This window comes from Colletotrichum truncatum (genome assembly GCF_014235925.2).
Source record: "Colletotrichum truncatum strain CMES1059 chromosome Unknown Contig_0009, whole genome shotgun sequence".
Classification (NCBI taxonomy): Eukaryota; Fungi; Ascomycota; class Sordariomycetes; order Glomerellales; family Glomerellaceae; genus Colletotrichum; species Colletotrichum truncatum.
Window position 1 is genome coordinate 2,995,485 of NW_027222406.1, and position 25,918 is coordinate 3,021,402.

The 25,918-nt window shown below is 52.7% G+C and overlaps 7 protein-coding genes across 7 annotated transcripts; 4 read left to right on the forward strand and 3 right to left on the reverse strand.

Moving 5' to 3' along the window:
• Positions 1-1,353: 1,353 nt before the first annotated feature.
• On the forward strand, positions 1,354-2,959 carry CTRU02_213369 (uncharacterized protein; the record flags this gene model as incomplete). Its single annotated transcript, XM_036731607.1, has 3 exons — positions 1,354-1,587; positions 1,683-2,702; positions 2,756-2,959. 3 exons carry the CDS (start codon positions 1,354-1,356, stop codon positions 2,957-2,959), a joined length of 1,458 nt encoding a protein of 485 aa, XP_036576605.1.
• A 214-nt stretch (positions 2,960-3,173) lies between these two features.
• Positions 3,174-4,234, reverse strand: CTRU02_213368 (putative bis(5'-nucleosyl)-tetraphosphatase; the record flags this gene model as incomplete). Its single annotated transcript, XM_036731606.1, has 2 exons — positions 3,174-4,043; positions 4,106-4,234. The coding sequence occupies 2 exons, from the start codon at positions 4,232-4,234 to the stop codon at positions 3,174-3,176; spliced, it is 999 nt and encodes a 332-aa protein (XP_036576606.1).
• A 681-nt stretch (positions 4,235-4,915) lies between these two features.
• On the forward strand, positions 4,916-5,957 carry CTRU02_213370 (inositol phospholipid biosynthesis protein; the record flags this gene model as incomplete). Its single annotated transcript, XM_036731608.1, has 2 exons — positions 4,916-5,806; positions 5,856-5,957. The coding sequence occupies 2 exons, from the start codon at positions 4,916-4,918 to the stop codon at positions 5,955-5,957; spliced, it is 993 nt and encodes a 330-aa protein (XP_036576607.1).
• Positions 5,958-6,637: 680 nt separating this feature from the next.
• Positions 6,638-9,103, reverse strand: CTRU02_213371 (Glucan 1,3-beta-glucosidase 2; the record flags this gene model as incomplete). Its single annotated transcript, XM_036731609.1, has 2 exons — positions 6,638-8,230; positions 8,300-9,103. 2 exons carry the CDS (start codon positions 9,101-9,103, stop codon positions 6,638-6,640), a joined length of 2,397 nt encoding a protein of 798 aa, XP_036576608.1.
• Positions 9,104-16,560: 7,457 nt separating this feature from the next.
• On the reverse strand, positions 16,561-18,763 carry CTRU02_213372 (F-box and wd40 domain-containing protein; the record flags this gene model as incomplete). Its single annotated transcript, XM_036731611.1, has 2 exons — positions 16,561-17,548; positions 17,604-18,763. 2 exons carry the CDS (start codon positions 18,761-18,763, stop codon positions 16,561-16,563), a joined length of 2,148 nt encoding a protein of 715 aa, XP_036576610.1.
• Positions 18,764-22,267: 3,504 nt separating this feature from the next.
• On the forward strand, positions 22,268-22,759 carry CTRU02_213373 (uncharacterized protein; the record flags this gene model as incomplete). Its single annotated transcript, XM_036731612.1, has 1 exon — positions 22,268-22,759. The coding sequence occupies one exon, from the start codon at positions 22,268-22,270 to the stop codon at positions 22,757-22,759; it is 492 nt and encodes a 163-aa protein (XP_036576611.1).
• Positions 22,760-24,156: 1,397 nt separating this feature from the next.
• Positions 24,157-25,357, forward strand: CTRU02_213374 (zinc-binding protein; the record flags this gene model as incomplete). The annotated part of the gene is made up of 3 exons (XM_036731613.1): positions 24,157-24,364; positions 24,422-24,650; positions 24,709-25,357. 3 exons carry the CDS (start codon positions 24,157-24,159, stop codon positions 25,355-25,357), a joined length of 1,086 nt encoding a protein of 361 aa, XP_036576612.1.
• Between the last annotated feature and the right edge of the window lie 561 nt (positions 25,358-25,918).

Below are 25,918 nucleotides of genomic sequence, written 5' to 3' on the forward strand. Positions count from 1 at the left end.
CGAAATCTCAACAGACAGCCACAAAAAAAGAGAACTTGACCGAAAGACCATAGGAAGAGAATCAGGCTGTATTACAATCCGACCCAAGGATGTAGCTATACCATTCAAGGCCCAAACGTCAACGCCGAGCATCATCCCAGATGACAGAAAAACGCCTGTCCAGGGTTCTTGCTGTCCTATCACAGCCGGAAGATGCTAAAATCTTGACAGTGGTACGCACAACTGGAATTCCTCTCCCCCGGGAGAGGTCATGTTGACAGCGGCAAACACCCAGCCACGCCACCCCCCCCCCCCCAAGTTGTCCATCCCTTGGTGGACCACCGCGGAACGATGATGTGCCTTCCGATAACCTATTACCGGAGACGACCGGCTAGCACCCTTGATCGCGGCTCGTACCCTTGCCATAGGCATGCACAGTCCAACTTTGGAGGCTGAAAAGTGACAGATATTAAGGGCCAGCGCCCAACAAACCCTTGTAAATTAAACCACCATATCATTCTTCCCGCAATGAGAACCGAGGAGGCAGCCGTCCTGAAGCCGCAGACGACACGCGAATACTTCTGAAAAGGTTCAAAGCTGCATGTCTGAAGGCCGATCAAGTGGGATTGTCAAGCGGGAGAGGAGATCAGGAAGGGGAATGAAGTTTCATCGTCCCGTTCTACCTTAATTGGACTTCCCTTCCCATTTAGGGGCCATGACTTGGCCACCTGACTGTAGTTCAAAAAGACATAGCTTTCCCGCCAGTGCCGTGATGTCTCGGTCAAGTAACCGTTGGTTTTGATTTTCCTTTCTTTAGATGCTTTCAGCAATAACCCTCTCCTCATCGGTGGCCCATTCTTTGAATATTCTAGTCATCATAACTCTTAATGTATATTGCCCCTATCCTCACTTCACTGAGTCATCCTCACCGTGAGACTGTAACAAGAGTCCGTGGTGAATAGTTTGGTGTCTCGAGGATAGCAGCAGAATTCCCTCCAATCTCTTTTACCATCCTTGACGGCCCCAGACCGATCTTTTCAGGAACCTGTTCGTCTTGCCACCTTTCCGTTGGTATCCGTTCGCCATCCCCATACCGCCATTTCTCTACCGGGAAGGGCGCTTTGCGGTCTACAGAACCAGTAGACCAGCTCGGGAGCTCACGGCGCATCTTGCATGCCCGACAAAACTCTTTACTGACCGCCGCAACTATTCACATCTTCTCCTCATCGCTCCAGCGGACGACAACATCCTGCATGCAGGCTGAGGCCACACGAAACGCATTTAGAGCGTGTTGTGATCAGCGGTGAGATTAGGGTGCAAGTTTTTTCCATCTCGCTGTGAAGTTCTGCGGCATCACTCTTTCCCTCGCCGAGGATGTTTATGAACGCTCCTCCCCGGTTGGGCTTTCATGGCTCGGACATTTTCGCCTTTGAGCAGAGAATGACAGCCAGAGCCCAAGAACAATTCAACAATCGACGCTTTAGAAAACTGATTGCACGTCACAAACACCCCCTGAGTGCTCACAGGTCGCCGCAGAGTCCAGGCAGCATGGCTAGTGAGGATTGGTCATTAGCCAATGTGCCGGATGGTATCCAAGACAGTTTCGAGGTGCGTTGGCAATTCTCTCTATTCTCCTACCGTCTTTGACCACCTAGCCTGAGATGTGATGAAGATTTCATTGCTAACGAAGCGTTTGGCATCAGGCTCAGCAGCTCCGGAACAGATATCTCGCTGGCACTGCTGGAAGTCCCTATTCCGACCCCGAGTCTTACATGATCTTTCAAAGATTGCAACAAGTCGACACTTCTTTGCATGACACACGGCCAGTCATGGACCATGGCCAACCATGGCATCCAGATGGAATGCTATACACAAACGACATTCAGTCCATGTTTGCGCCAATGCAGTTCCAGTTCGGTGTTGCGTCCATGGAAGGCACTCCGATAGCCGGCCCTGGTTATATTGGTCAAAACGTCCTTGTCTCCTCTCCGGTATTCTCAGCAACGGAGTCAGGTGGGAGCTTTGGAAGCTTCTCTTCCACTGGCGCTCCTAATCCAATGGATGCCGGCTCTTTCAGCTCAGTCGACGGCATCATAGACACTAGCCCCTCCCAACAGTTCGAATACACCAATTCACCCTTTGCATCCTCATCTCTGATAATGGAGAATATGCCCAACATCAAGGCACCTCCCTCGCCACTGGCCTTTTCTGAGCCAACGCCTATTGTCTTTTTCCAGTCACCCTCAGCCCAGCTTACTGAGCCCCCGTGCCACAGGGAAGACCACCATAACACTACGAGGATTCCTGTTCTGCAGAGCTACAATGGTGATGTCAAAGCTGAGCCACCAGTTCACCATCCGGAGGTTCCAAAGCCAAGAAAAGGACTCCCTGAGAAGCCGAGGCCTCGCGTCAACTCCAACGAGGTGGCACAACGATGCAATTCCTCGGCTCACAAGGCTGCTGCACCAGGCTCTCAAAAGGAACTTAGACCCAAGCAAACAAAGCCCTGCCAGCAAGAAGTCCCCATCGCAGACATTACGGATCAAGACCGCAATTTAAAGGATGAATACCTTCTTCAAGCCAAGGCGCAAGGTTTGACCTACCGTGAGATCCGCGTCAAGGGCAACTTCACAGAGGCAGAATCGACCCTCCGTGGTCGCTATCGCACTTTGACCAAGACAAAAGAGGAGAGAGTTCGGAAGCCTGAATGGACTGATAACGACGTAAGTTGAGCCACCCATGATGATTGGAAACTGTTCTAACAATCGACTGGCAGATCCAGCTGCTCCGGAGAGCTGTCCGCAAGTTCTCCAAAGGTAACGACCCGGCCTCTATGAAAATTCCTTGGAAGCAGGTGGCTGAATACATCCGCTCGCATGACGGCTCGTACTTGTTTGGCAACGCCACATGTCGGAAGAAGTGGGATGAAATCGTCCAACATTCTGCGGGACGGCACGTAGATGAGAACACGGCCAGTTAGCGGTTCTTGGCGAGATCGGCCTCTTCAAGTCCATTTCCAGGGTTCCCGGACAGCAAAGTTGAAAATATGAGCTGTCGATAAAGGTGGAGTAGGGGTTGCTGTCATGTTTGCTACTGTTTAGTTAGGCAAAATCTTGCCGCTGGGCCAAATGTATGTTTGCTGCTTTTATTCTTGGCTTGACTGCATGCTACTAGCCCCTCCAACCTCATGACTCTTAGAGTTTCTTGGCGTGGTCGACGGTCTTAGGCACCCCGATTTTGGACAGAATGTCAAGCAATTGGTTTTCACCGTCCGACCTGAGAGTGTTCCATTCGACTTCGTTTTTGACCAAAGCTGTCCCCGCTAGCACGGTACCGTTCAGACTGAGCTTGCCTGCAGGGACTCCGTTTTCCAAAATGACAGCGCCTTCGGCCAAGCGTGGCATTACGACCAATGAGCTGCTCGTCATGGCCAAGTTGTAGCTGATTCGCGCCGCACCATTGCCAGCTTCATCTGCCTTGCCGGCATAGTCCTCAACGGCATCCACAGCCGATCGGAAAAGTGATAGGTAGATGGAATGTAATTCCTGTGGTGTCATGTCACGATGAATTCTTTCTCCGAATGTAGCGAATGGCACTATAGTGGTGTTCGGTTGACCAAGTTGCTTGGCCAGCACATCCCATTTTGAGCTTTCTGGCAACCCATCCTTCATGCGATCGACGGGCAGCAGTTGAATGTGTCGATGCGGCTGGCTTGCGCCAGAGTGCAATCCACTGTTAAAGAATGCATACAGCTCGTTGTACTCTCCTTCATGGTTCTTGGCATATTGGTCGTATGCTTCGATACAAGCATAAGTCGCTGCCAGATCCTCGGGCTCTAGCAGATCCGTCTGCGCCTTGAAGTCTTTTGTAGCGAGGATGAAGTGCTCTGGAACAACGGCGAACTTGTTCAAAACGAGGTTGTGTCTTGTCGAAGGGATATCGGCAACGAAGAGCGGACCATTTTCGGGGTTCTCGAACGGATCGAAAGGTTTGCGAGGTTCCTCAACCTTAGGTTTCGGAGCAGTCGGTTTGCTTGCCAAAGCAGGAGAGAAGCGAAGCTGAAACTATAAATGTATAACTGTCAGCCAACAGTTTAAATAAGAGGCAGGTAATAGTATAATCTTACAGGAACCGAGTTCGCGGTCAGTATGGTAGCCTGGGTCGCATAGTAGGTGAGGTCGCCATTAGCGCGAGCTTTGCTAAAAGCCGCCTTCACAAGCTCTGGGAGATTCGGAGGGGCTCTAATTGGGGACATGGCAGCTGAATGCAACCGTTGGGTGGCTGGTAATGTTGCAACTGTTACGAAAGGAAAAGAAAAGGGTTAAGTCACTCTGGGATGACCTGGGCGTGGGAGCTATGGGCACTGCCCCGCCTTTTCCCTCCATTAGAAACGGCGTCATCAGTTCCTCGAATGATACTAGGGGGTTTGGTCAGTCTCCTATGAGCCAGGTGTTGCGCGTATTTCGTGTGTTGGTTTATGGGGCTTTCTCGTGGAAGACCAGTTTAGGCATCATCAGGAAGTGTGGTATTCCGTCAACGTCTTCGAGCTTCTGTTTCCATGTGTCCTTCCCGGCCGCCACAGGTGTGCCTCGGTGAGAGTATTACACCGAGACATTAATGCTTGTTGATTGGTCAGTCGGTGTTTCTGAGAAGCCGACTGCCCGACATTTAGCCACCACCCGACCTGATCTGTCACTGCCCCACCAACGGGCAGCCGAGGAGCAACTGCACCGGCCCGGTACGTACCCAAAAGCCTTTTTCGCTTCTCCCGCAGCAGCAACGTCATACTTGTCTATTCTGAATTTCTCCTGCCAAGTCGCTCTTTTCTCGCTCTACCAAATTTAAGAACCACAATCACCACACAGCAACCCTTTGGTTCGGGCCATTCTGCCCTGTATGCAGTACAGTACCACCACATCGCTAAGCAATATCTACAATGGAAACACCACCAGCTGCGAACCTGAGGAACAAAACTAGACGTGCCCTCGACGACCTCAACGGAGCGACGAAAATGGCACCGGAGCCTCCAGTGAAGACGAAGCGGAACAGCCCTTATCTACCGACGCCCCTCGAAACCCTCATACTAGCCGCTTTCCCCGTCATCCTCTTCTTTGGAACGCTGTTCTCACTGCTGTCTCCCGATGTCCGCTCCTCTCAATACGACCCCTCGACCCAGGCCCATTCTCAAGACACAGCGCCCTCCTACTTCGCGCGCAAGTCGAACCTGTTCAACGTCCTCTTTGTGAAGAGAGGCTGGTTCTGGGTCACCGCCGCCTTCTTCGCTTTCATCCTGACCCACCCCGCAACTGTCCATGCTACCCGCCGCCTGCAAGCTACCCTACGCTGGGGCCTGGTTACGACCTGGTGGTTCTTCGTGACGCAGTGGTTCTTCGGCCCGGCCATCATCGATCGAGGTTTCCGCTGGACGGGAGGAAAATGCGAGCTGATTGAGGAGAAGGTCGAGATTGGCGAGGGAGACGCTAAGGAGGTATTCTCTGCGATTGCGTGCAAAGCGGCCGGCGGACGCTGGCGCGGCGGCCACGACATCTCTGGTCATGTCTTCCTGCTGGTCCTCGGCTGCGGCTTCTTGCTCTCTGAGGTCGGCTGGGTTGTCATGCGGTGGAGAGGCGCACGAAGGGAGGAACGCAGTATCGTCATGACGGACGGCGCAACAAAGACGGCCACTGTGGAGGCTCAGGGATTGCAGGGAGAGCCCGTTCCTGGTGACGCACTGGGATTCGGAGGCAAGTTTGCCGTCGCCGTCATTGGGCTGAGTGGTTGGATGCTGCTAATGACGGCCATTTACTTTCACACCTGGTTTGAGAAGGTACGTTCATCACTATCACCAAGCTTACGGCGGTTACTGACACTGTTAGGTTACTGGCCTTCTAACGGCTCTTTCGGCGCTTTACGCTGTCTATATTCTTCCCCGGTTTGTTCCGGCAATACGCCAGGTGGTTGGCCTGCCTGGAATTTAAGAAAGGAATGTTCGGATTAAATCCTTGTAATAGATTCTTAATAATATAAACAATACCCCCTCTCACTTGTCGTCCATCTGTGCAATTATCTCTGTTGGTTTTCTAGCCTGGCCTCGTATCATTGTTTGTCCTAGCGTCAGGGTCTCCGATTTCTCACAAGGAAATGTTCCTGGGATAGCAACAGACAAATACGCGGCTGGAGGCAACCAAAGTCTACATTCCCTCCTATGCTTAGGAATATTGGGAGTTTCAGTATCAAGCACACTTGTAATAGCAATAACGACAGTTGATGCAAAGGTTGATCAAAAAACAATGATTCATTTGTGGTATCTAAACGGCCCTGGGCCAAAAGAAAAACAAGAATGTATTCTCAATCCTTCCTGTGTTTTTCTGCAACCCCTCAAACTCCCGTACCCTGATGCAAAAGTATGCCGCCTGTCCCAAAAAGGAAAACGTACACGGAAAAAAAAGAAGAAGAGGCTAGCTCTCCGCCTCTAGGGCGATGGCCAGATGAAGTGAAAAAGGAAAACAAAAAGGTTCAATCTGTCCTCAGAGCCTTCTGAACCGACTCTTGGGACAGTGCAACAACACCGACGCGGGGTATAGGCGCAGTATACCTGGACGCCAGAGGCAGGAATTCCCAATCCTTGTAAATCTGCTGCAGCTCGCCCTCGCCTGACCTAGAGAGGGGCCTGGAAGACGGCGACGGTGGCGCAAAAGTTGTTGCGGTTGTCGCTGTCGAGGGCGGCGCTCTTGCCGTTGACGGTGACCATGTTGATGGCGGCCTTTGTGCTGAGGCCGAAGAACTTGACGTCGCTGTTCTCGAGGGAGACCATGTGGTCCTGGCAGTTGTTCTGGCCGACGCAGACCTGGTCGTAGTTGTTGAAGAAGCTGTACAGGCCGGCGCCGTAGATGAGGACGTCCTTGGAGTCGATGGCGCGGACGCCCCAGGTGCGAGCGCACTTGTCGCTCTGGCCGGCGCAGTAGGTCTCGAAGTTGGGGTCGAGGATGGCGTTGTTGACGGCGAAGGGCGTCTTGGCGTCCGGGTTGCCCTGAAAGTAGGCGGTCTCGGTCTGGATGTGGGCCATGTAGACGTTGGACGCCTTGTTGAACTGGTAGTTGTACAGGACGTTGTGCTCGGAGGCGGTGCCCCAGAACCAGGTGCCCTTGGTGGACTCGGTGAGGACGCCGCGGCCGTTGTAGATGTTGATCTGGGCCTTCTTGTCGGGGAGGTCGAGCTCGTGGTCGGCGACCCACCACCAGACGTTCTCGAAGTAGCCCGAGGACTCGGCGGTGATGTGAGTGAGGAGGTAGGCGCCCATGCACTCCGGGTTGGCCACAGTGGTGACGTTGGGGTTTTTGGCGCACTTGTCGGACTGGAGCTGAGTGCCCTGGCTGCCGCCGATGCGGAAGTGGACGTCCCAGAGGCCGGCGGCGCCGGGGGTGCTGCCGGCAATGTTGTACTCCATGAGAATGGCGCCGGGCTGAGCACCCTGGGTCTGGACGATGATGTCGCTCATCTCAAAGGTGCCGACGTCGCCGGGCTTGCCGACCCTCAGCATGACCTTGGGGTTGGCTTGGTCCTTGAAGGCCTCGCCGTTGGCCATCAGCAGGGGCCAGACCTCGCCGGTGATCTTGATGTCCTTGGGCACCTCGATGGTGTTGGAGATGATGTAAGCGCCGTGGTCAAAGTAGACAATGTCGTTGGGGCCAGCCTTGTTAAAGAGAGCCTGAATGGCGGCGGTGTCATCCGTCTTGCCATCACCCTTGCACCCGTTGGCCTTGGCGCTGAGGAACTGGCTCGTGGCGACGGTCTCGTATTGAGGCTTGCTGCGTGTGATGACCTTTCCGTTCGAGCCAAGGAGGGCAGCGGGCTTCTGGATGGCGTCCTGGGCTCCCTGGACGGCCTTTCCGTTTCCGGTGGTGCCGGTGTAGGTGCGACCCTGGACATAAGAAGCAATCTTTTGGTTGCCAGCAAGAAGAGTGGCCTTGGTGTCGACAAGCTGGACAGCAGCGGGAACGTTGGTCGACATGTCGACGTTGTCGAGGATCAAGCTGCCGTTGTTCTGGACGGAAGCGGGGCTGTAGGCGGTCAAGATGCCGACAGGAGTGTTGCTGATGGTGCTGTCAAGAAGGAGGACGGAGCCAACAGTCTGCGCGGTGGTGCCACCGTTCGACATATCGATGCCGACGCCGCAGTTGTTGATCTTGATGTCGTGGAGAGTCCAGAGCCAGTTCCAGTTCATGAAGACAGCAGTCTTGCAGTTGTTGTACTGTTTTCCCACTGTCAGTTCACTTTGTCACGCAATAAGGAAGGGAAAGGTAGGGAGAGTGAAACTCACAGTCAAGTTGCGGGTAGTGAATTGCTGGCTTCCCACGAACATGCCGTACTTTCCACCGTTGAAGGTCAGGTCGGTCATGAAGCCACCGGAGCCGTTGTCGATGAAAATTCCCTGCTGGACGTTGCTTTCGCCGCCGTCCGTACGCATGTTGAAGACGATGTTCTGGAGAGACGTAGCTTGAGCGACCTGCCAGTGAATACCAGCACCGCTTGTGACGGGCATCGCAGTCAAGTCGATCGCGAAGTTCTTGATGAGACGCCAGAAGTTGTTCTGGTTGGTGTGGGCGTTGTTTCCCTGGTTGTCATAGGGGTTCGCATCAATAACAGCCATACCGGTGAAGCTGGCGGCGGCCTTGATAGTTGGCAGGTTGGTAACATCACCAACCATGTGGGTGTAGTAGTTCATGACAAGAGGCTTGCTGACGACGTAGGTACCGGCAGGGAAGTAAACCAGGGCAGGAGTGGTGGTTGAGGAATCACATCCCATACCGCAGCGGTTGCCATCAGCGAAGGCCTTGTTGATGGCCTCAGTGTCGTCAGTCGCGCCATCGCCCTTGGCTCCGTAGTCCTTGACGTTGCGGAAGATCTTGTAGTTGGGGTCTCCGAAAGCAGAGGTGCCGCGTCTTTCGATAGAGGAAACCCAGTAGCCAGAAGCAGCACCGGCGACCGGTGAGGGATCGGGGGCCGCCGAAGCCACAGGAGAGGGCGCAGGGACCGGAACAGGGGCGGGCGCCGCAAGGGCGTCGAGAGAGAAGAGGCGCAAGGCCAGGAGGGTAGTTGTGAGAACTGTTGAGAGACCCATCATGACGTAGAACCAGCTGCTAGGCGATGATCTCTTGGGTTTAGTTGATTGAAAAGGGACTGAAAACTGTAGGTAGGTTGAGGTGGTCAGCTCGGTTGTCAATGAGGACGTTTGGTGGTTTAAGGTAAAACAGATCGCAACCTCGAGAAACTTTGCTGAAAACTCGAGACTTCCCAAGAAAAAAGAAGGAGGTCAAAACCGTCTGAGCTTATTTCCTCCTTGCCTTTATTTTTGCTTCGTCGTGGGCGCAAACTGCTGGATGGGAGTGAAAAATGCTTCTCATGCCCGACTCATCCACAATCCAGCAGCCACGATCTTAAGTAGGCCGAGCTTGTGAATGACAGTGACTAACTGCCGGTCGACTCGCACCGGCCCGCTCCACAAACCGCCTTGTTGTTTGTGACTGAAAGATCGTTGCATGTCACAAGTCTGGATCATGTCCCATTGTCTTGTCAAGACTAAACAACCAAGGTGGTTGTCTAATCCCGACCTCTTTGACCTGGCGGCGACTCAGATGACAAGTCATTTGCCACGATGCTTAAGCTTGAAGAATAGACATTCCACCATCCCGAGCAGGATATATGAAGAGCCGAGACAATGGGCCGAAGCAAAAAGTGAGGGTGGGTAGGAGAAAAGAGCCACGAGACCGGGACTTAGGATGGTGCATATAACACTTACTAACCAGACTTTCAGAGTGACAACAGCGGATGACGGCCGATCAAGGCTCAGGTTGGGATTTTGGTTAAAGAATGACTTGGGAATCAAACTGAACAGCAGGAGGGTGGAAGAGAAATATTCCCCCTCTTCTCTGACAGATGGAACAGGAAAAAAGAAAGAAAGAAACGAGAGAACGTCGACAGGATGATGTGTGCAGTCGAGACACGAGGGAAGGGAAAGGAAGGGGGGGAAACAACAAGCCAAGAAGAGGTTGACAGCGACCATCACCGTCTTATATTGAACCTACCCTTTGGGCAGTCCCCTGCCTCGCCATGAGATTTATCGCCATGGTGGCGGCACTGGCACAGTCGGACGTCTCCTTCAGTTTGGGGCGACAAGGGCCCTTGATCCCCACTCACAGCAGCAGCGGCAGCAGCAGCAGCAGCAGCAGCTTTCTCGACGACTGGATCTCGGCGGTTCTGGCACTCTGGAAGGGGGGAAAGAGTGATATTGGACGTCCGTGGCCCGCCCGAGCTCGACAAACTTAGTCAACCCCTCCGACGTAGTCTTCCTCACTAGTACACCCTTTACGCCCAGCCGAGTAACCGCGTTGAAGAGGCTATCCTGGGGAGGGCCGAGATGACAAGAAAGATGCGATGAAACAAGGATCCAAAAAGGGCGCTATTGGATGGGAGGCGATAATGCTTCAAACAGAGCTAAGCAAGGTCCGCAATGGAAGGGAGGGGTGGGTGTGTGTGTGTGTGATGGATGGACGTTGCGTTGCGTTGCGTTGCTTTGCTCACGACTCTGCAGCTAGCTACTAACGCAAGTAGCTTTTGCTGGCTGGATGGCGATGAAGGATAGAAGCACGCGCAAGTAGTTTGGACGAAAGCGGCGACCGCGTAAGGATCTGCCTTGTCCAATGCTCAGGGGCTTGGTCAATGCGATGCGACAGCCGCCCCTAGTGGCGGTCGGCGTTGGTTCGCTCCCCTCTGTTCTCTCGCACCCCCTGCTTTTATGGATAAAATATACCCACTGGTTGGTGCTGTGCTGGTGGTGAGAGGTTGATTGAATTGATGAGAAGGGATCGTGGCATGAGTGTAAACGTCCCAAGGTTTGGTTTACCAAGGAACCGGCCCCTCGAATTCATGATCCCTGTAGCAGCTCAGTTTCCGCATGAAATGATCTTCGTCGATAACCGGCCATCCTTCCCCTGACGGAGTGAGCGAGAATGGGCAAGGAGAAAAAGAATCAAAAGAAGAAAAATAAATGGACCTGGAAAACCCTACGAGGCATAAAACTCCTACATAGCATAGTGAGTTAAGTGGAGGATCACACCGTCCGTCAACAACTCATCCAGGAGTTCTTTGCTGTGGCTAGGACATTGCGTCGCCTTCTCCGAATCAAGTAGATTTTGCACTGATCAAGGGGATGGTTTACAGGCAACGTCAAGCAAGACGAAGAAGCAAGGTGTACTAGTAGAAACACGAAAGATTAGGATGTACAGAGCGTGGCTTCTACGCCTAGTTAGCAGGTTTCTGGGCATCTCGGTTCGTGCACAAAGGGGAATTATGAGAGTCTAAGAGAGAGAACAACTGCACTGCACTGCAAAAAGAATGCATCGCTGCGCCGCCGCCGCCGTTGCGTCGCAGCTTAAGCCGCTCCCCACGAAGCCCGCCCCTCCACGGGTGAGCAGCAGGGATTCAATCTCTGCCAGTCGGAGCAACACGCCTCCTACAATAGAACACACACAAAAAGTCTAGACATGGGGGGGGGACGGGGTAAATCCATGATTGGGCATAGCGCTGTTTCAAGCTTGTATGCCTACCCACCAGCGACAGACGCCCAGAAGACGATGATATAGATTGATTCGCCTTTTGGCCAAAAGTTGGGCGCGGTTACGACCCGATCCCGCAGCGGCAACCGTTATTCGGATGTAGCGGTTGGATGAGAGTCATTCCTAGTGGTGGTGGTGGAGGCGCTTGAAAACATACTATGTCCTCGCGGCGTCCCTTAATGTCCTATCTGATGTAACATGGGGTCATTTACCGGTCACAGTCGTTTGGTAGCCAGGCTCTCTATTTGGGTCTTGCCGAGCTTTATTGAATCGCTACAGGTTTGTACTGAAGCAATCTGTACAGCCGCCGTGATAATATTTGCCACGATGCTGAACCATATTGCACGGGGTTGTATAGACGTAAAACCTGGCAGCCGAAGCTACGCCACAGCAGCATGGTCATCGTCTTTGACAGCCGACAGGGGCTCCTCCACACGTCTTTCACTACGTAGTGGCGTCTCTGTGTCTACGCTGGGACGTGTATACGGTTGTGTGAGCTCGGGCTACCGTCGGGGCCCTCCAAGACTGAACCTCACAACCCTGATGATGCACATTGCAACCTCCGTCTGGGGCTCGTGATAGCAGTGTCATCGGCTTGGAATTTCATTTGAGAACCATCGCAACTAACAACGTCTACTGCGTCCTCTGATGTCGAGACTACTGCAATGCAACCCCTGACCCCAAACCTTGGTCGGCCCTTCTCCAGAGCCAAGCCATGTCACATGGTTGCAGCGAAGCAAGACACCTCACATCTTCAAATTTCGCTATTATGAAATACAGGCACCGAAAGAGCAGGTGCTCCGACGTTGTGTTTAAAGTCGAGTCAAGGGGTTTCTAGTGCCACTGTGGGGAAACGCACGACGTCGTCGAGTCGGGAGATCTGCCCTACTACATACATAGTACAGTGGGAAAGCCTGATGGACTGATTGACTGATTGGGGTGTTGTTCGATATTGCCCCGGCTTGACGGACATGGTTGGGGAACAGGATATCCCCTCCAGCAACTGTAGACACTTGCAAGACCCTCGGGTCCATCTGTGGCGATGCCAACAGTTCGCAGCGCCCCTTACGCAGAGTCATGTCTTTTAGATAAACCCCAGGACAGGCCTGGGAGAGCATGCATGTCATTACGATTTCGAAAACGAGGTTTGTCGACGCGGCCTGACTGATATCAGCTGCTCATGTACCAATAGGCAAAGCTGAGTGAAGCCTCTGTCCTACATGACAGCTCCCCCTCCAGAGCTAAACCCTGAAACTTTGACAGCGCATATATCCACCCATCGTCTACACACGCTCGAGGTGTCTTCCTGGTAGAGAGAGAGAGAGAGAGAGAGAGAGACTTTGAACCTATCGTGCAAGATCTGCACAAGGCCACCATGCAGCAGCATATGCAGATTCAAATTCCCATTTACACTTTGCAGAGACATATCGCATCGCAGAGTCTGCATATGCCCAAAACAAACCGAGCATCACAAAGTCTCGTCTTTCGCCAGTGCTGCCGTTTCGAAACGTCTTGTTCTCGAAATTGAATTTTCCTTCTGCTCAACTCATCCCTGCTCCGTCATCCCCAAACGCTTTTTTTCTACCTTCTTCGTGATTGTGTGTACCTCAGCTATAAACTACTGAGTCAAACTACCTGTCTTCTCCCCCCCTTTTTTTTTTCTTCCGCCACACGGCAGTCCGCCCGCCCATCAGCCCATCCCCTTCTCCCCGTGCACTCTATCTGTGCATCGATGATCCCGTTGCTAGACCCGACAAGCCCGGCGCCAGGCTGCTTACGCCCAGGCGATGCGAGCTTCTTCTACTATAGTACTCATCGTAACCGAGAGGATTAATACTGGCCACAAAAATCCCACTTGTCCACGCCTCCCCTTTACGTGTATATAGTACTTCTGGTCGCATGTCACTAACGCAGTAATGGGACTACTACCATGTGCCGCTGTCCGGCAAGCAGCCAGCTCAACCCCGGTCCATCTTCTCTTTCTGCCAGAGATTAACGTTCATGCGCGAACTAGACCCCGATCTACTGCATAGGGCCAAGGAAACCTTCTTAGTAAGAACCTCAACGACCTCAGATGGGGTAAACAGCTCGGGAAAATAGGAAAGAAAAACAGGAAAGAATACGGATGAAATAAAAAAAACAACGCCCTCCCATGGAAGAGCCCAGAAGTCTGATCTGAAGAGGACCTGCCCCTTCTGGGCTCAAACCAGAAACTGTTCGTCTTGCAAAAAGTCAGGTGGCAGCCATGTTCCCTGTCCACCTGCGCCGAGGCGAACACCTTCTGGGGCTCGTGGTGCTGGTGCTAGTAAGACGATCGTTGGGAGTCGCGAGACCTGTTGAGCCACCCGTTTTAATCTACCCATTGCCGTGTGTCTCGCCCCAGGCCAGTCCGCGTGGTTCGCTGCCCTTTTTTTTTTTTTTTTTTTTTTTTTTACTGTTCTCCTCAATTTTACCTCGTAGATCGTCCACAGCGGGTTCGAGCGGTAGCGCAGATCATCCCCAGACGCTTACTTCCCACCAACCCAAGCACGAGCCAACCCGTTCTCAACGGGGCTCTGGGGTTTCTCTGTCGCTGGCATTTTGCCCCAGAGACTCTTGAGATGGTATGTGTGTCGTGTTGTACGCGGGGCTCAATCCCCATGGGGAGGACGCGAGATCCATTGTCATGATAACCGGCACTCCTAAGCCCCGCTGTGACGAGCGCAGCTTTTGTAAGAAGCCGTATTACGAGGGAAGGACGAATGTTCAAGGCCAATCCAGTAGAGTAGCGTCGCATCCGGCATCGTCACCGCGGCTTCCTGTGGTGCAAAAGTGACCAACATCATCAAGATCTTACTCGACCCTGCTCGCTGGGTGCATCTATTCTCGTAGCACGGCTATTTTGGGCGGTGCGACAGAAACCTCGTGTTTATGTCTTCCGTTCCCCGTCTCAGGGGCTCACTCAGCTCAGTAACTCTTACATCGGACCTCGTAGAGGCAGAGAGCATGTCGACTGACTCAGACAAAGTACAGTCAATCCAGCTGAAGTCCAACGTCCTAGCATCCCATGTGCGACTTTCGCCTTCCGTAAGGCGAATGAAAGACGGACCACACAGCGGCATCGTCTCAACTTGCGGCAAGCCGGAGGTTCTTCGTAACCATGTAAGAAATCTTGGCGGCATGGTTGCTTTTTTTGTCAATTGAGTTCAAGCTGGATAGCACGAGTGATCTGGAGGCTCATTACGGACAAGCTGGCTGTAAAGACTATAGATTGTAGTAGTCCTGGGGTGTATTCAACAAGGAATACACCAGCATCACTCCCAGCAAATCCCTCAAAGATGACGGACGAGGAAGCTGTCCGTCAGGTAAGTCGTCTGGTAAAGGCAAAAGCTACCGACAGAACCCATATGGCTCTCCCGTCTACTACGCCACACGGCATTTCTAGCTACATTCGGGGCATCTGACAAGAACGCAACAGTCCTAGGCGTCGTGAAATCTGAATCACAACCGTTGGAAAGACCGTCAGTCCAGAAAGTCATGTAATGGAACGGGCAACCTGACGTAGTGCGTTAACAAGGGCCGATCGCAACGTCTGGAATGCGATTAACTGGTAGTAGACGATGGATCACCGAAGACAATGACGCCAACAGACATCATCGCATTCCATCTCAAGGCTCGTCGCGTCAGGTATGTCTTTTAGCTGATCGCAATTTCCAACGCCGCGGGTTCGCATTGGCTCTCGGGGCGCGTCGACGAGAGACGAGATGAATTGATTAATGTCCTTTTTTTTTTTTTTTTTTTTTTTTTCAGCTACATCGGGCATCGGGTTCCAGACGAACAAAGATCAGTCCAGTCCATCGTCAGCCTGTCTCGGTTCTAGGTATTCGAGAATGCACCTTGTACATCAATCCCTTTTAAAAATGCAGTTGTACATTCTACCATGCCTCAGCCGAATAATTATAAACTCAGAAATTGACTTCAGAAGCGCATCACTCATAGCGTCTGCAGATTGCAAAAGTTAGAAGAAAAATACGCAATGCGACGAAAGCTGCTCTTGTCCGTAAACCCTAAAACCACACGTCGGACAGTGAATCTTTCTCCGGCGGGGTTTTACCATTCCATGCCATGAACACACGCGCGCAGTCACGGCCGTGTCAATCCATCCTCGCACAGACTCGCCCGTTCTGTGAGGGGGGGCCATCAAGCCGAGACGAAAGGTAAACGTATATTCTCGAAACGGATTGCCAGTGCAGAATTGTAGTAGTATTAGTCTGGCCGCTTCACGTACGACGTAGACCAAAGTCTCGTCGAAACGAAACGATTCATCCCATCTTTTTTTTCAAACTCGTTTATCTGTAGGATCAGTCCGGAAAAAAGGGCAAAACACGAAGGGAGAGAAAGTCTCATCACCAATCACCGCGAAGCGTAGCATATCCAACTGTTTTTGAAATGCGAGGTTATCCTCGCTCTGCTCGTTCTCAACACTTTCTAGAGTTGCCAATACGAGCTATAGCATAGCTATAACGGGCCCAATTCAGTATAATCACCGTGGCAGTCGACAACACATGCTTCGGCAACGAGTGAGGGAAAAAACATAATGTGTAATGCTTCTATCTGAGCCGTCTATGCAACAAAGCACAGGGTGCCATGCAAAGATGGGACCAGTCCAATATAAACATTGACCAAAAAACAATAAAACTCCTCCAGGACTACAGAAAAACCAACCCGCAACCCAAATGCAAACGGAAGAATGCTTTTCTTCCCCAAGACGCCGCCACCCCAGGGGTCGTTGTTTCCAGATCCCCTTCTTTCTTTTATGTATATTGTCTACTGCTCCTTATAGTATTTGAATCGTGATGAAATAAACGTCGTAATCGAGGGCGGTCCAGCCGTGCCGCTCTCCGTATTAGTGTATTACATAGGTGTTCGTTGCCGAGTCTTTTTCTTTCTTTTCTTTCTTTTTGCTTAGTGAAGAAGAAAAAAAAGTCTAGATGTATCCGCCCTCGATCATACAGGCGCCGCCACTCTCCAGGCTGTCAATGCCCGGGATGTCGGCGCCAAAGTCCATGATCAGGATCTTGGGGTCCTGACCAGTGCTGACGATGCGTCGGTAGTCGCTCTTTGCGCTCAGCACCCAGCTCGCGTGCCATCGCGGGAAGTCCAGCAGTTGCCGGCCGGTCTCCATATCGAAGACCTTGATATCCGTGTCGTAGCTGCCGCTAACAAGACGGCCGCTGACTGAGTCAATGTGCAAGCTGCGAACGAGGTTATCGTGGGCCTTCATCTCACGGAGGCACTCGCCCGTGTTGGCGTCCCAGATGCGAATGACCTTATCATTGCCGGCTGAGGCGACGTAACGGCCGTCCTCGGAGAACTGCGAGCACGCAAGGCCCTTGGTGTGGCCCTGGAACTCGCGAATGTTCTTGCCAGTGTCAATGTTCCAGAGCTTGACGCGGAAGTCGCCGGAGCACGACACAATGGTGTTTCCGCGCATCTGAACGGCGTTGACAGGACCAGAGTGTCCGCGGAGTTGACGAAGGAGCTGGCCTGTGGCGCGATCCCAGACGCAGATGCTTATGTCTTTGCTGCAGGTAATGATGTGCTTATCGTCGAAGGCAAGGTCGAGCACGGCAGCGGTGTGGTGACAGAGACGACGGATGGGCCGGTAACCCGAACGAACATTGTACACGATGCAAGAGGAATCAGATGAGCCCGTCACAAGAATGCGATCGTCATATTGAAGGCAGAGAATGGAAGCCTTGTGGTGAGTCGGGAAGGAAACAAGAGCAGGCGTCGAGGGGTTGGCGCGCGGGTTATCGGGGAGGGTTGCGTAGTGGACCGGCAGGCCATCCTCATCAATAAGAAGGGAGATGTCGTTGACAACCTCGGGAGGTCCAATGACAAGACGGCACTCAAAAGTCCTCATGTCCCAAATCCGAATCGTCTTGTCGCGGGAACCAGTAATGATCTTTGATCTGTTCTGCTGTTAATCAAATGTTACCAAAAAGGAAAACAGGACGAATGACTCACTCATCAAACTGCAGGCAGTAAATACTGTCCAAGTGTCCATTGAGATAGACTGGTCTTGCTTTGCCTTCCTTCCATCGCATGTCAAGCTCCTCCTTGACCTTGTATACCTGTTTCCAGTCGACGCTGGGTGTGATAACGGGTACGCCCTGGCCAGTTCCTGGCTGGACGGGGAGACTGGTCGCATAAGTACCGGTCTTTTCCCGCAAGAAGGACTCGCGCCAGACGTGCTGGTTTTTGATCATCCGCTGCCAGTAACGGTTCACTTGGCTAGCGGCGCCAAGGGCAACAGCGTCCAGATGCGCAAGGACTTGGATGGCAAGCTCAACAGGGAGCTGGGAGACGAAGTCAAGTCTGCTGATGTTCGCATCCTCTGCGTCCAGCTCCGTGTCGGAATCGACACCAGTCACTGTAATGCCGATGCCGCTCTCGCGATCCGTAAAATCGTCTTGGGATGCACGAAGCCACTTGTTCTGAGCGGCAGCAGCTGCTTTGGCCGCGGCGCCGGTATGGTACGGGATAACGGGAGGCTCGTCTCCACTTCCAGGGAGCATGGAAGAGAAGTATTGCTCGGAGGAGGCCTCGCCGTCGATATCGTGGCCGTGAGAGGACTTGGAGTGACGGAAGCTCGTGGCTTGGCGAAGGCGGTGCCAGGGGTTGTGCGAGGGCGAGGTGCCCGGGCGAAGAGCATGTTGGTGGTTGCCCGATTCTTCGATTTGCTGGGTATGATGGGCAGCGCCGAACGAGTGTCTTTTGTGGTGAACGAGCTTGCCCTTCAGCGAGACAGAAGCGCGACGGAACATGCCCTTGATGCTGCCATTGCTGTGGCCTGCCGCGTGTGTACCCTGGCCCTGAAGCTGGTCGTCGCCGGGTCCAGTGTGGCTTCGCGATCGCTCGAGCGACAGTTCTTCCATAAGGTTTGCCAGGTCGGTGTCGGTGTTGATCACAAAAGACTTGCGCCGCCAAGGTAGGGATAGGCTCATGCTGCGAAGGCGTTGTTGCTGGAAGGAGGATCTCATGTGCTGGTGGTGGTGTTGTTGCTGCTGCTGTCGTGGTCCTTCGGAAACATCGTCTTCGAGGATTGCGGAACTGGACGAAGGCTCGTCGTAGATGGCCTCGTGGGTCGGGGCCCAGTCGGAAACGTTGTAGATGCGTCGCGCCATGTTTACGAAGGGAGTGTCGATGATATGAATACAAATGAACAGCGGTCTAAAGGAAAGGAGACCGATTTCGAGTTCGATTTGGGACGGCGACCTTGGGCTCGACTCAACAACAACAACAAGGGAGCCGTTGAAGAGGGAGAGGAAAAGATCTAAACAAGACCAAAGACGGTGGGGACGAGCGGAAAGGATAGCACGAACACCTGGGATCGTCACATGGTCAGTGGGAGGCTTGAATCATTTGTAGGGAGGCGTAGGGCAAGGGAAGCCTCTTTTCTCCTTACCTGGGAGTCTTTGTCTCTACTCTCCCCGTCTCCCTTTGTTCCCTATTTTCCCTTTTCCAGACCTGACTCTCTGGCTGGCGCGCCCGAAACTCGCAGACCGGAAAGGGATTGTCTCGGGCTTCCCTCCAAATGGTCGGGGCGCTGCAGGGCGGATGAGTTGAGAGTGGGTAGCAGGGTGGCGGGCTGGCAGGGGACCCTGTAAGATGCAGTAGGAGCCAGTAACAAGACAGACGGGTAACAGAATCGGGTTTTGGGGGTGAGGAACGAGACGGGAGATGAGAGATGAGGTGCAGTAGCAGTGTAGGCGGAGGGTGTGGGAAGTACTGTGTAGTCACGGTAGTGTACGGAAGTAGGCCGTTCCTGGGGAGCTGGGGTTGTTTGTTGGAGAGGGTCTTTTCAGGTTTAGAGGGTGTTCTGCCCCCTGACTGGTGCTCTCAGAATTTTCAGGGTCCGTTCTGCGAAGAGGAGGGATCGGCTGGTCTTGTATTTTGGCTATGGCCAGATTGGGGAGAGGGGGTGGATTTCGGATTTTGGCTGCAGGAGGAAGGGAAAAAAAGAGCGGTGGGCAGTATTAAAGCGATTGAGTAGTATCCAGTGTGATGGCAGTATAATGTCGATAGCGATAAAGACGGTGTGTGTCCAGAGAAGTCCCGTACTTTCCGAACAGCAATAGTATAGCGGTCGACATACAATAGTGTGCCACCAAGTGTACTGACCTTAGGACTCTGTAATACGCGAGTCAACAACAAAGGAAAGAAAAAAAGCAGTGGGCGGCAGCCTGGATGGGCAAAGCGTAATCGCGTTAGGCGAAAGGCGTAAGGCGGCGCTGGGGCAGGTGAGCCTTGTATGATTTTTTTTCTTTTCTTGTTGATGTTGATCTCTTGTTTTGCTAGTATGCAGAGAGGCCAGGTTCCGTAAGGTTGATGTAAATCTGATGTACACAGTCACACTGGGGTGGTGTATTTCTAGGATGGCTTGGCTCCGTTGTCGGGGAAGAAGGATGATCTCTCTCTTCAAATGGTGGAGGCAAGGAAAGGAGCTGCAAAAGGACTGTGGATAAGAGGAGAGAAAGTTTTGGATAATAAAAATTAACAAAAAAAGAAAGGAAAAAAAAGAGTAACCAAGTAATGGGTCTTGATTCAAGAATACCTGGTTCTAGAAAGTGGAAACGGCAGCGAGCCAGACTCTGGGGCAAGAACAAAGACGGACTGGCCGATGGGCAATGGCCATCTTGTTGAACGTGCACCAAGTCCGGCTTGTTGCAGAGTGAATAGTGGGTGGGTCGGCCTTCTTGTACTACTGGATTGTATCCCAGGCAATGGACGATCTGGATCTGAAATATGGTTTAGGCACTGGAAGCCTGGTCAACGGCCAGCAGAAACATAGACGTGGGAATGGACGATCAGAGGTAACAGCAGAGATACACCAACCACAGTCGCAACATGATGTCGCAGAAGGAAAGTATCATGACACCTTGAGTAGTGGCCGTGGTGATGGCGATCTATGTGTAGATTTTGTATTGAACTTTCTGTTGATTGTCATTGCTGCTGAGCTGTTCTGCTAATTCCGACCATTACAGTATAGATATTATGGCAGTCTACTACTACAAGTTAATGGAGACTTAATACGGCAGCGTCTCCAGGTACCTTATCCGAGGCTTGAGATAGCCATTTGGTACACTACCTAGGCTCTGTCACTTCAGACTGGCGAAAATGAAGTACTCTCCAGCACAATCTACCCCAACCTCTAATAATCCAATTTCTCTCATCACACCTGATCGACAGGAGCAAGTTTGCCTCTGCTAAGGTAGGTTTTTGTTTTCCCTCGGACGGTGACATTCAAGGTAGTATCCGAAGGATTATTGAGCGGATACCCCTACCCCACGGAGTACTCTGCGCACTGTATCCCCTGTTCACGCATTCTGAAAACCCTTTTTTCACATTTGATGGATTCCAACCCGTCATCCATCTAAATGAGAAAAAGACAAGATGACATGCAATGCCAATTTATCCAATCTATCTTACGGATAATCTAATATTATCAATCACACTATGTACTTATCACAACGTATTTTGGCCCTTCGCGATTGACGTTATTTACTGGTGTCTACCCCTTGACTCGAATACCGGAATCTTATCATTTTGTTCGCTCTCTCACTCTCAGCCCAGGTGTTCGTACAACATCTTCAAGTAAAATACCGAATCTGGTCATCTCTTAAACCATTCCACGACGCGTCGTTGGGACAGTGGGAAGTTCAAGATGGTTGCCCTTTTTGTCTCCCATCAGCTGCCAGGGTCCAGGCCTGTTAATGGCGTTATACACGTGGAGATTAGCTACCACACCTCCAGCTGATGGAGGGAGCGGGCTTCCCACACCTTTTCATTACATCGCCTCATCAATTGGCTGACTGTCAGCCGCACATGCAAACCATCAGTGACATAACGGTCGTGGTCTCAGTCATACCACGGCGCTGGATACTCTGTGCTTAAACAGCGTTGTATTTGTTTCTTTTGGAGATGCTGATACCGAAGCGAAGCCATCTCTATTCGTATCCATATCAGAGAGGCCTTCCTTTTCGGCATCCCTGCCACGAAACACACTCGGAGATCTTCGCGAACAGACCCCCCGTTAGCCAAAACGCCCGACGCCAGTGGATGCTTCACAGGTAGTATTTGTTCTCGCTTCCCCAGATTAACCCATGTGCTAGTTTACAGCCTCTAATTAAAATGGCCGAGTAACTAGTCACGGACTGGATTTTGATGGAATGTGGAGTCTTTGAGCCACCGGTGCAGACACAACGACACGTTAAACGTGGTCGTGCGTGAGACGTCATGCCAGTTAACCCAACGGGTATGTACCTAGACTTGCGGGTTGCAGATGGACAATCGGAATCATAATCAGCATTCAGAATTCAGAGTCAATCATGTCCAGATTGGATGGAATTCCTTCTTCCCCTTCGGTGCTTGTTCTGGATGGAAGGCACGGACCACTTCTCTTCGGCACCGGCGGCGCAATCGCCCCGTCAATCCCGGAGCTTCAGTTTTTCCATGTTCCCCATGAGGCCCATCAGGGTGTCTGTCACGCGAGAAATCCCCATGATGAGACGAAGCCGTAGCTTAAACACCCCTCAATTCCCCTCGTTTCCCCTTTCTATTGTCCTTTTCAAGTGCATCGCTTCTCCTCGTGGACATCTAGCAACTTCAATTAGCTTGACGCTGTCACCATGTCTGCCAAACCAGCCCGGATAACCACAACCGGCTTCTCGGTCCCTTTGATATACCGCCTTTTCTTCCTGGCAATCGAGCCCATATCCGCTCTTGTCGGGGCCTTTTACGCTCACTTTCGTCAGGATGAGTACCTCTTGCTCACTCATGCCGTCTCGAAGCCTGAGGTGATTCCCCAGGGCACCGGAATAGTCCTGTCTCAGCTGGCAAATCTCTACCTCTTCTTCGCCCTCAACGAAGCACTCGTTCTCCGCTCGACGCCTGACCTTCAGGTCTGGAAGACCGTACTGTTTGTGCTACTGATCGCCGACTTTGGCCACCTGTACACCGTCAGAAGCTTGGGTATCGAGGTTTACTACAACTTTACCCAGTGGAACGCCATCGACTGGGGCAACGTGCCGTTCGTCTACGTCGGCGCCTCAATGCGCATCGCATTCCTGGCTGGCGTCGGAATGAACGGTCGACGTGACCGGGCCAAGAAGCACCAGTAGAAAGACCACGGCGGAGCCGCTCAGATGAATTGTCTGCTTGACCGGGGGTCGTTCTCTCGCTGCGGTAGAAGACCGCCCGAACATTGTGCCGAGCCCGAGCCCGCCGATGTTCGGTCAGCATAACGCCGGTACCGAAGATGAAAAAAGAAAAAAACTCCGCAACTCACTTGGGATAAGGTCAGGAAGATGGAGACCACGCAGGCGTCCCGAATTAGTGGAATAGTCCGTAAGAAAGGCAATCAAAGCAGGAACGAACAATCCCGAGCAAATACCGACATGCTGGCATCATGGAGCCCGGTCGGGCGGCGCAGCATTTACATATCAACAGGTTTCCAACCATCGAAGGTCACGAATATAAGCTGCACACCAACTTGGATGGTTGGCTGGGGTCATTCGCATGACACATGACGGCTCGGAGACATTTGCCGAGATACAGCGAAAAAGAGGCACCAGTGCTGCGAGGTTTATCCCTCGACTCTAAACTAAGACGGATGTTATCTGCAATCGTGGATTTTCCATCGAGCCCATCAACGACTGGGCCGGATTGAGACGCTCTGTATGGTGGGAATTTCGGCATCCGGTCTCGGAAAATCCCCCGGACAAATTTCCCTTCCCAAGCCCCGGAGGAGCCACATTTAGTAAGGTGGATTGTGCGGTGCAATTGGCGGGCAATGGTGGGGTTTCATCGCGGGGCAAGCCGACATGCTGGATGGGATGGAGGGGGAGCACGATAGGAGGGGATCGAGAAAAGGAAGACGAAGAACAACGAGGGCCGACATTGGATTTCCAAGAAGATGGATATTTACGGCACAGGCGTCTATCTTTGACAAGATCCCGAGGAGCATTTACCCTTGCTTGTCTTACGATGCATTGGCGGGCCTACGGATGAAGCCATTGAGTTGGCAACCTCGAAAACAAGTCGAACCAGAGGCGCATCGCTGACGATTTGATTTTTTTTTTTCTTCGAGGGTAAATTCTCCCGAGTCCCTCGCCCAACAAGCGCCTAGCCTTGTCTGGCCAGGGTCCCGCCACCATTCCCCTCACTCCATCCATCCATCTCGCATGGGATGGCTTTGCGGCACGACTATAGCCCCTCCTTGTCTGTCGCAGCTGGCGTTGCCCCTCACCCAGGGGTCAATGTTCTTTGCTCCACGCGCCGCGAATGAGGTTGGCAGGTGGGGGGAATTTCTCGGGACAGCTCTACCATGGCCAGAGTATTTCATCCGCCGCGGTTCCCTCATAACCGTCTTGAGCCGTCTCTGGTCTTCCTCCTTCTCTCTTCCTCCTCGTCCTGACCTTCTGCCGTTTCTTCACATAGCTCACGGGTATTTCCTGCAGAACGAGCTTAATCAACCTTTTATACACACACTTCAAGACATTCAACTATATCAGACAACATGGCCAACATCCCCGAGAAGTTCACCGGCTTCCAGGTCAACAGCGCCGAGACCTGGCAGGACTTCAAGAAGCAGGAGTTCGACCCCAAGCCCTTTGGCGACTACGATGTCGACATCAAGATTGAGTGCTGCGGTGTCTGCGCCAGTGACGTTCACACCATCAAGGGTGACTGGGGTGCCCAGCCCTACCCTCTGGCCGTCGGTCACGGTAAGCCTGCGCTTATTTTTGAGCCCCTCATCTTCCATTGACTAAGACATTGTCTAGAAATCGTCGGCAAGGCTTTGAGAGTCGGCCCCAAGGTCACCAAGATCAAGGAGGGCTCCCGCGTCGGTGTCGGTGCTCAGGCCTACTCTTGCCTGGACTGCCGCCAGTGCAAGAACGACAACGAGACATACTGCAAGCACCAGCTTGACACCTACGGCTCGACCTTCCCCGACTCTGGCGCCATCTCCCAGGGTGGCTACTCCTCTCACGTCCGCACACACGAGCACTGGTAAGGCATATAGCCGAAAAACGTCACGTCGCAACAGCCTGATGCTAATGTACAACAGGGTCTTCCCCATCCCCGATGCTCTCCCCAGCACCATCGCTGCGCCCATGCTCTGCGCTGGTCTGACCGCCTACAGCCCTCTCAAGCGTAACGGCTGCGGCCCCGGCAAGAAGGTTGGTATCGTCGGTATCGGTGGTATCGGCCACTTCGGTATCATGTTCGCCAAGGCCCTCGGCGCCGAGGTCTGGGCCATCTCCCGCTCGCGCTCCAAGGAGGCCGACTCGCTCAAGATGGGCGCTGACGGCTACCTCGCCTCCGGCGAGAAGGGCTGGAACGAGCCCCACAAGATGACTTTCGACCTCATTCTCAACACCGCCAACTCCTTCGAGGGCTTCGACCTCTCTGCCTACCTCAGCCTGCTCGACGTCCACGGCAAGTGGGTCTCTGTCGGTCTCCCCGGCGGCGGCGGTATCACCGTCCGCAACCAGGACTTCCTGCCCAACGGCTGCTTCATCGGCAGCTCCCACTTGGGAAGCAGACGCGAGACCCTGGAGATGTTGCAGCTGGCTGCCGACAAGGGCATCAACACTTGGGTGCAGGAGATCCCCATCAGCGCCGACGGCCTGAGGGAAGCCATGAACGGCATTGAGGACTCCAAGGTCCGCTACAGGTATTGCCTGACCAACTACGAGGCGGCCTTTGGCCAGTAAAGGGGGGGAAGAGGATTTGCGAGGATGTAATGTGTTAGCCGAGATGCCCAAAAAGAAATACCATTTGATGTCCAATTAAAGAATCTCCATGTGCCTTTCCATCTCGTGATGGATAACCATCAGACCCAAGACACGATCGAACGCCGACGCCGGCGCGGCCAGCGCAGCGCGGTGTTTATCTTGTTAATCTCATTTCCTCGGATATACTATGTAGCAAGGAGGGTGAGCGTATCCAAAAGGGTTAAGCTTACTTCGTGGCAGTTTTACCCCGATGCGCCCGGCCCGAAGCAAGCTGGTATCCAACAACGCCAATGATCCATAGCTGAGCATCCTTATTACGGTAATGAGGAGTGGTATCAGGCGGATACCATTAAATTGACGGCCCTCATCGTTTTGTTGCCCGACTCTATACCCAATTACGCTGTACTGCCACTGTCGCCACAATGCATTTTAAAACACAAAGTACTTCTGTTATGAGTTACGACCCGCGCAGTACTTAAGCCAGCTGGGTTATCTTTTGATACCTAATATATTATTAGATAGGTATTGTATATATATTTT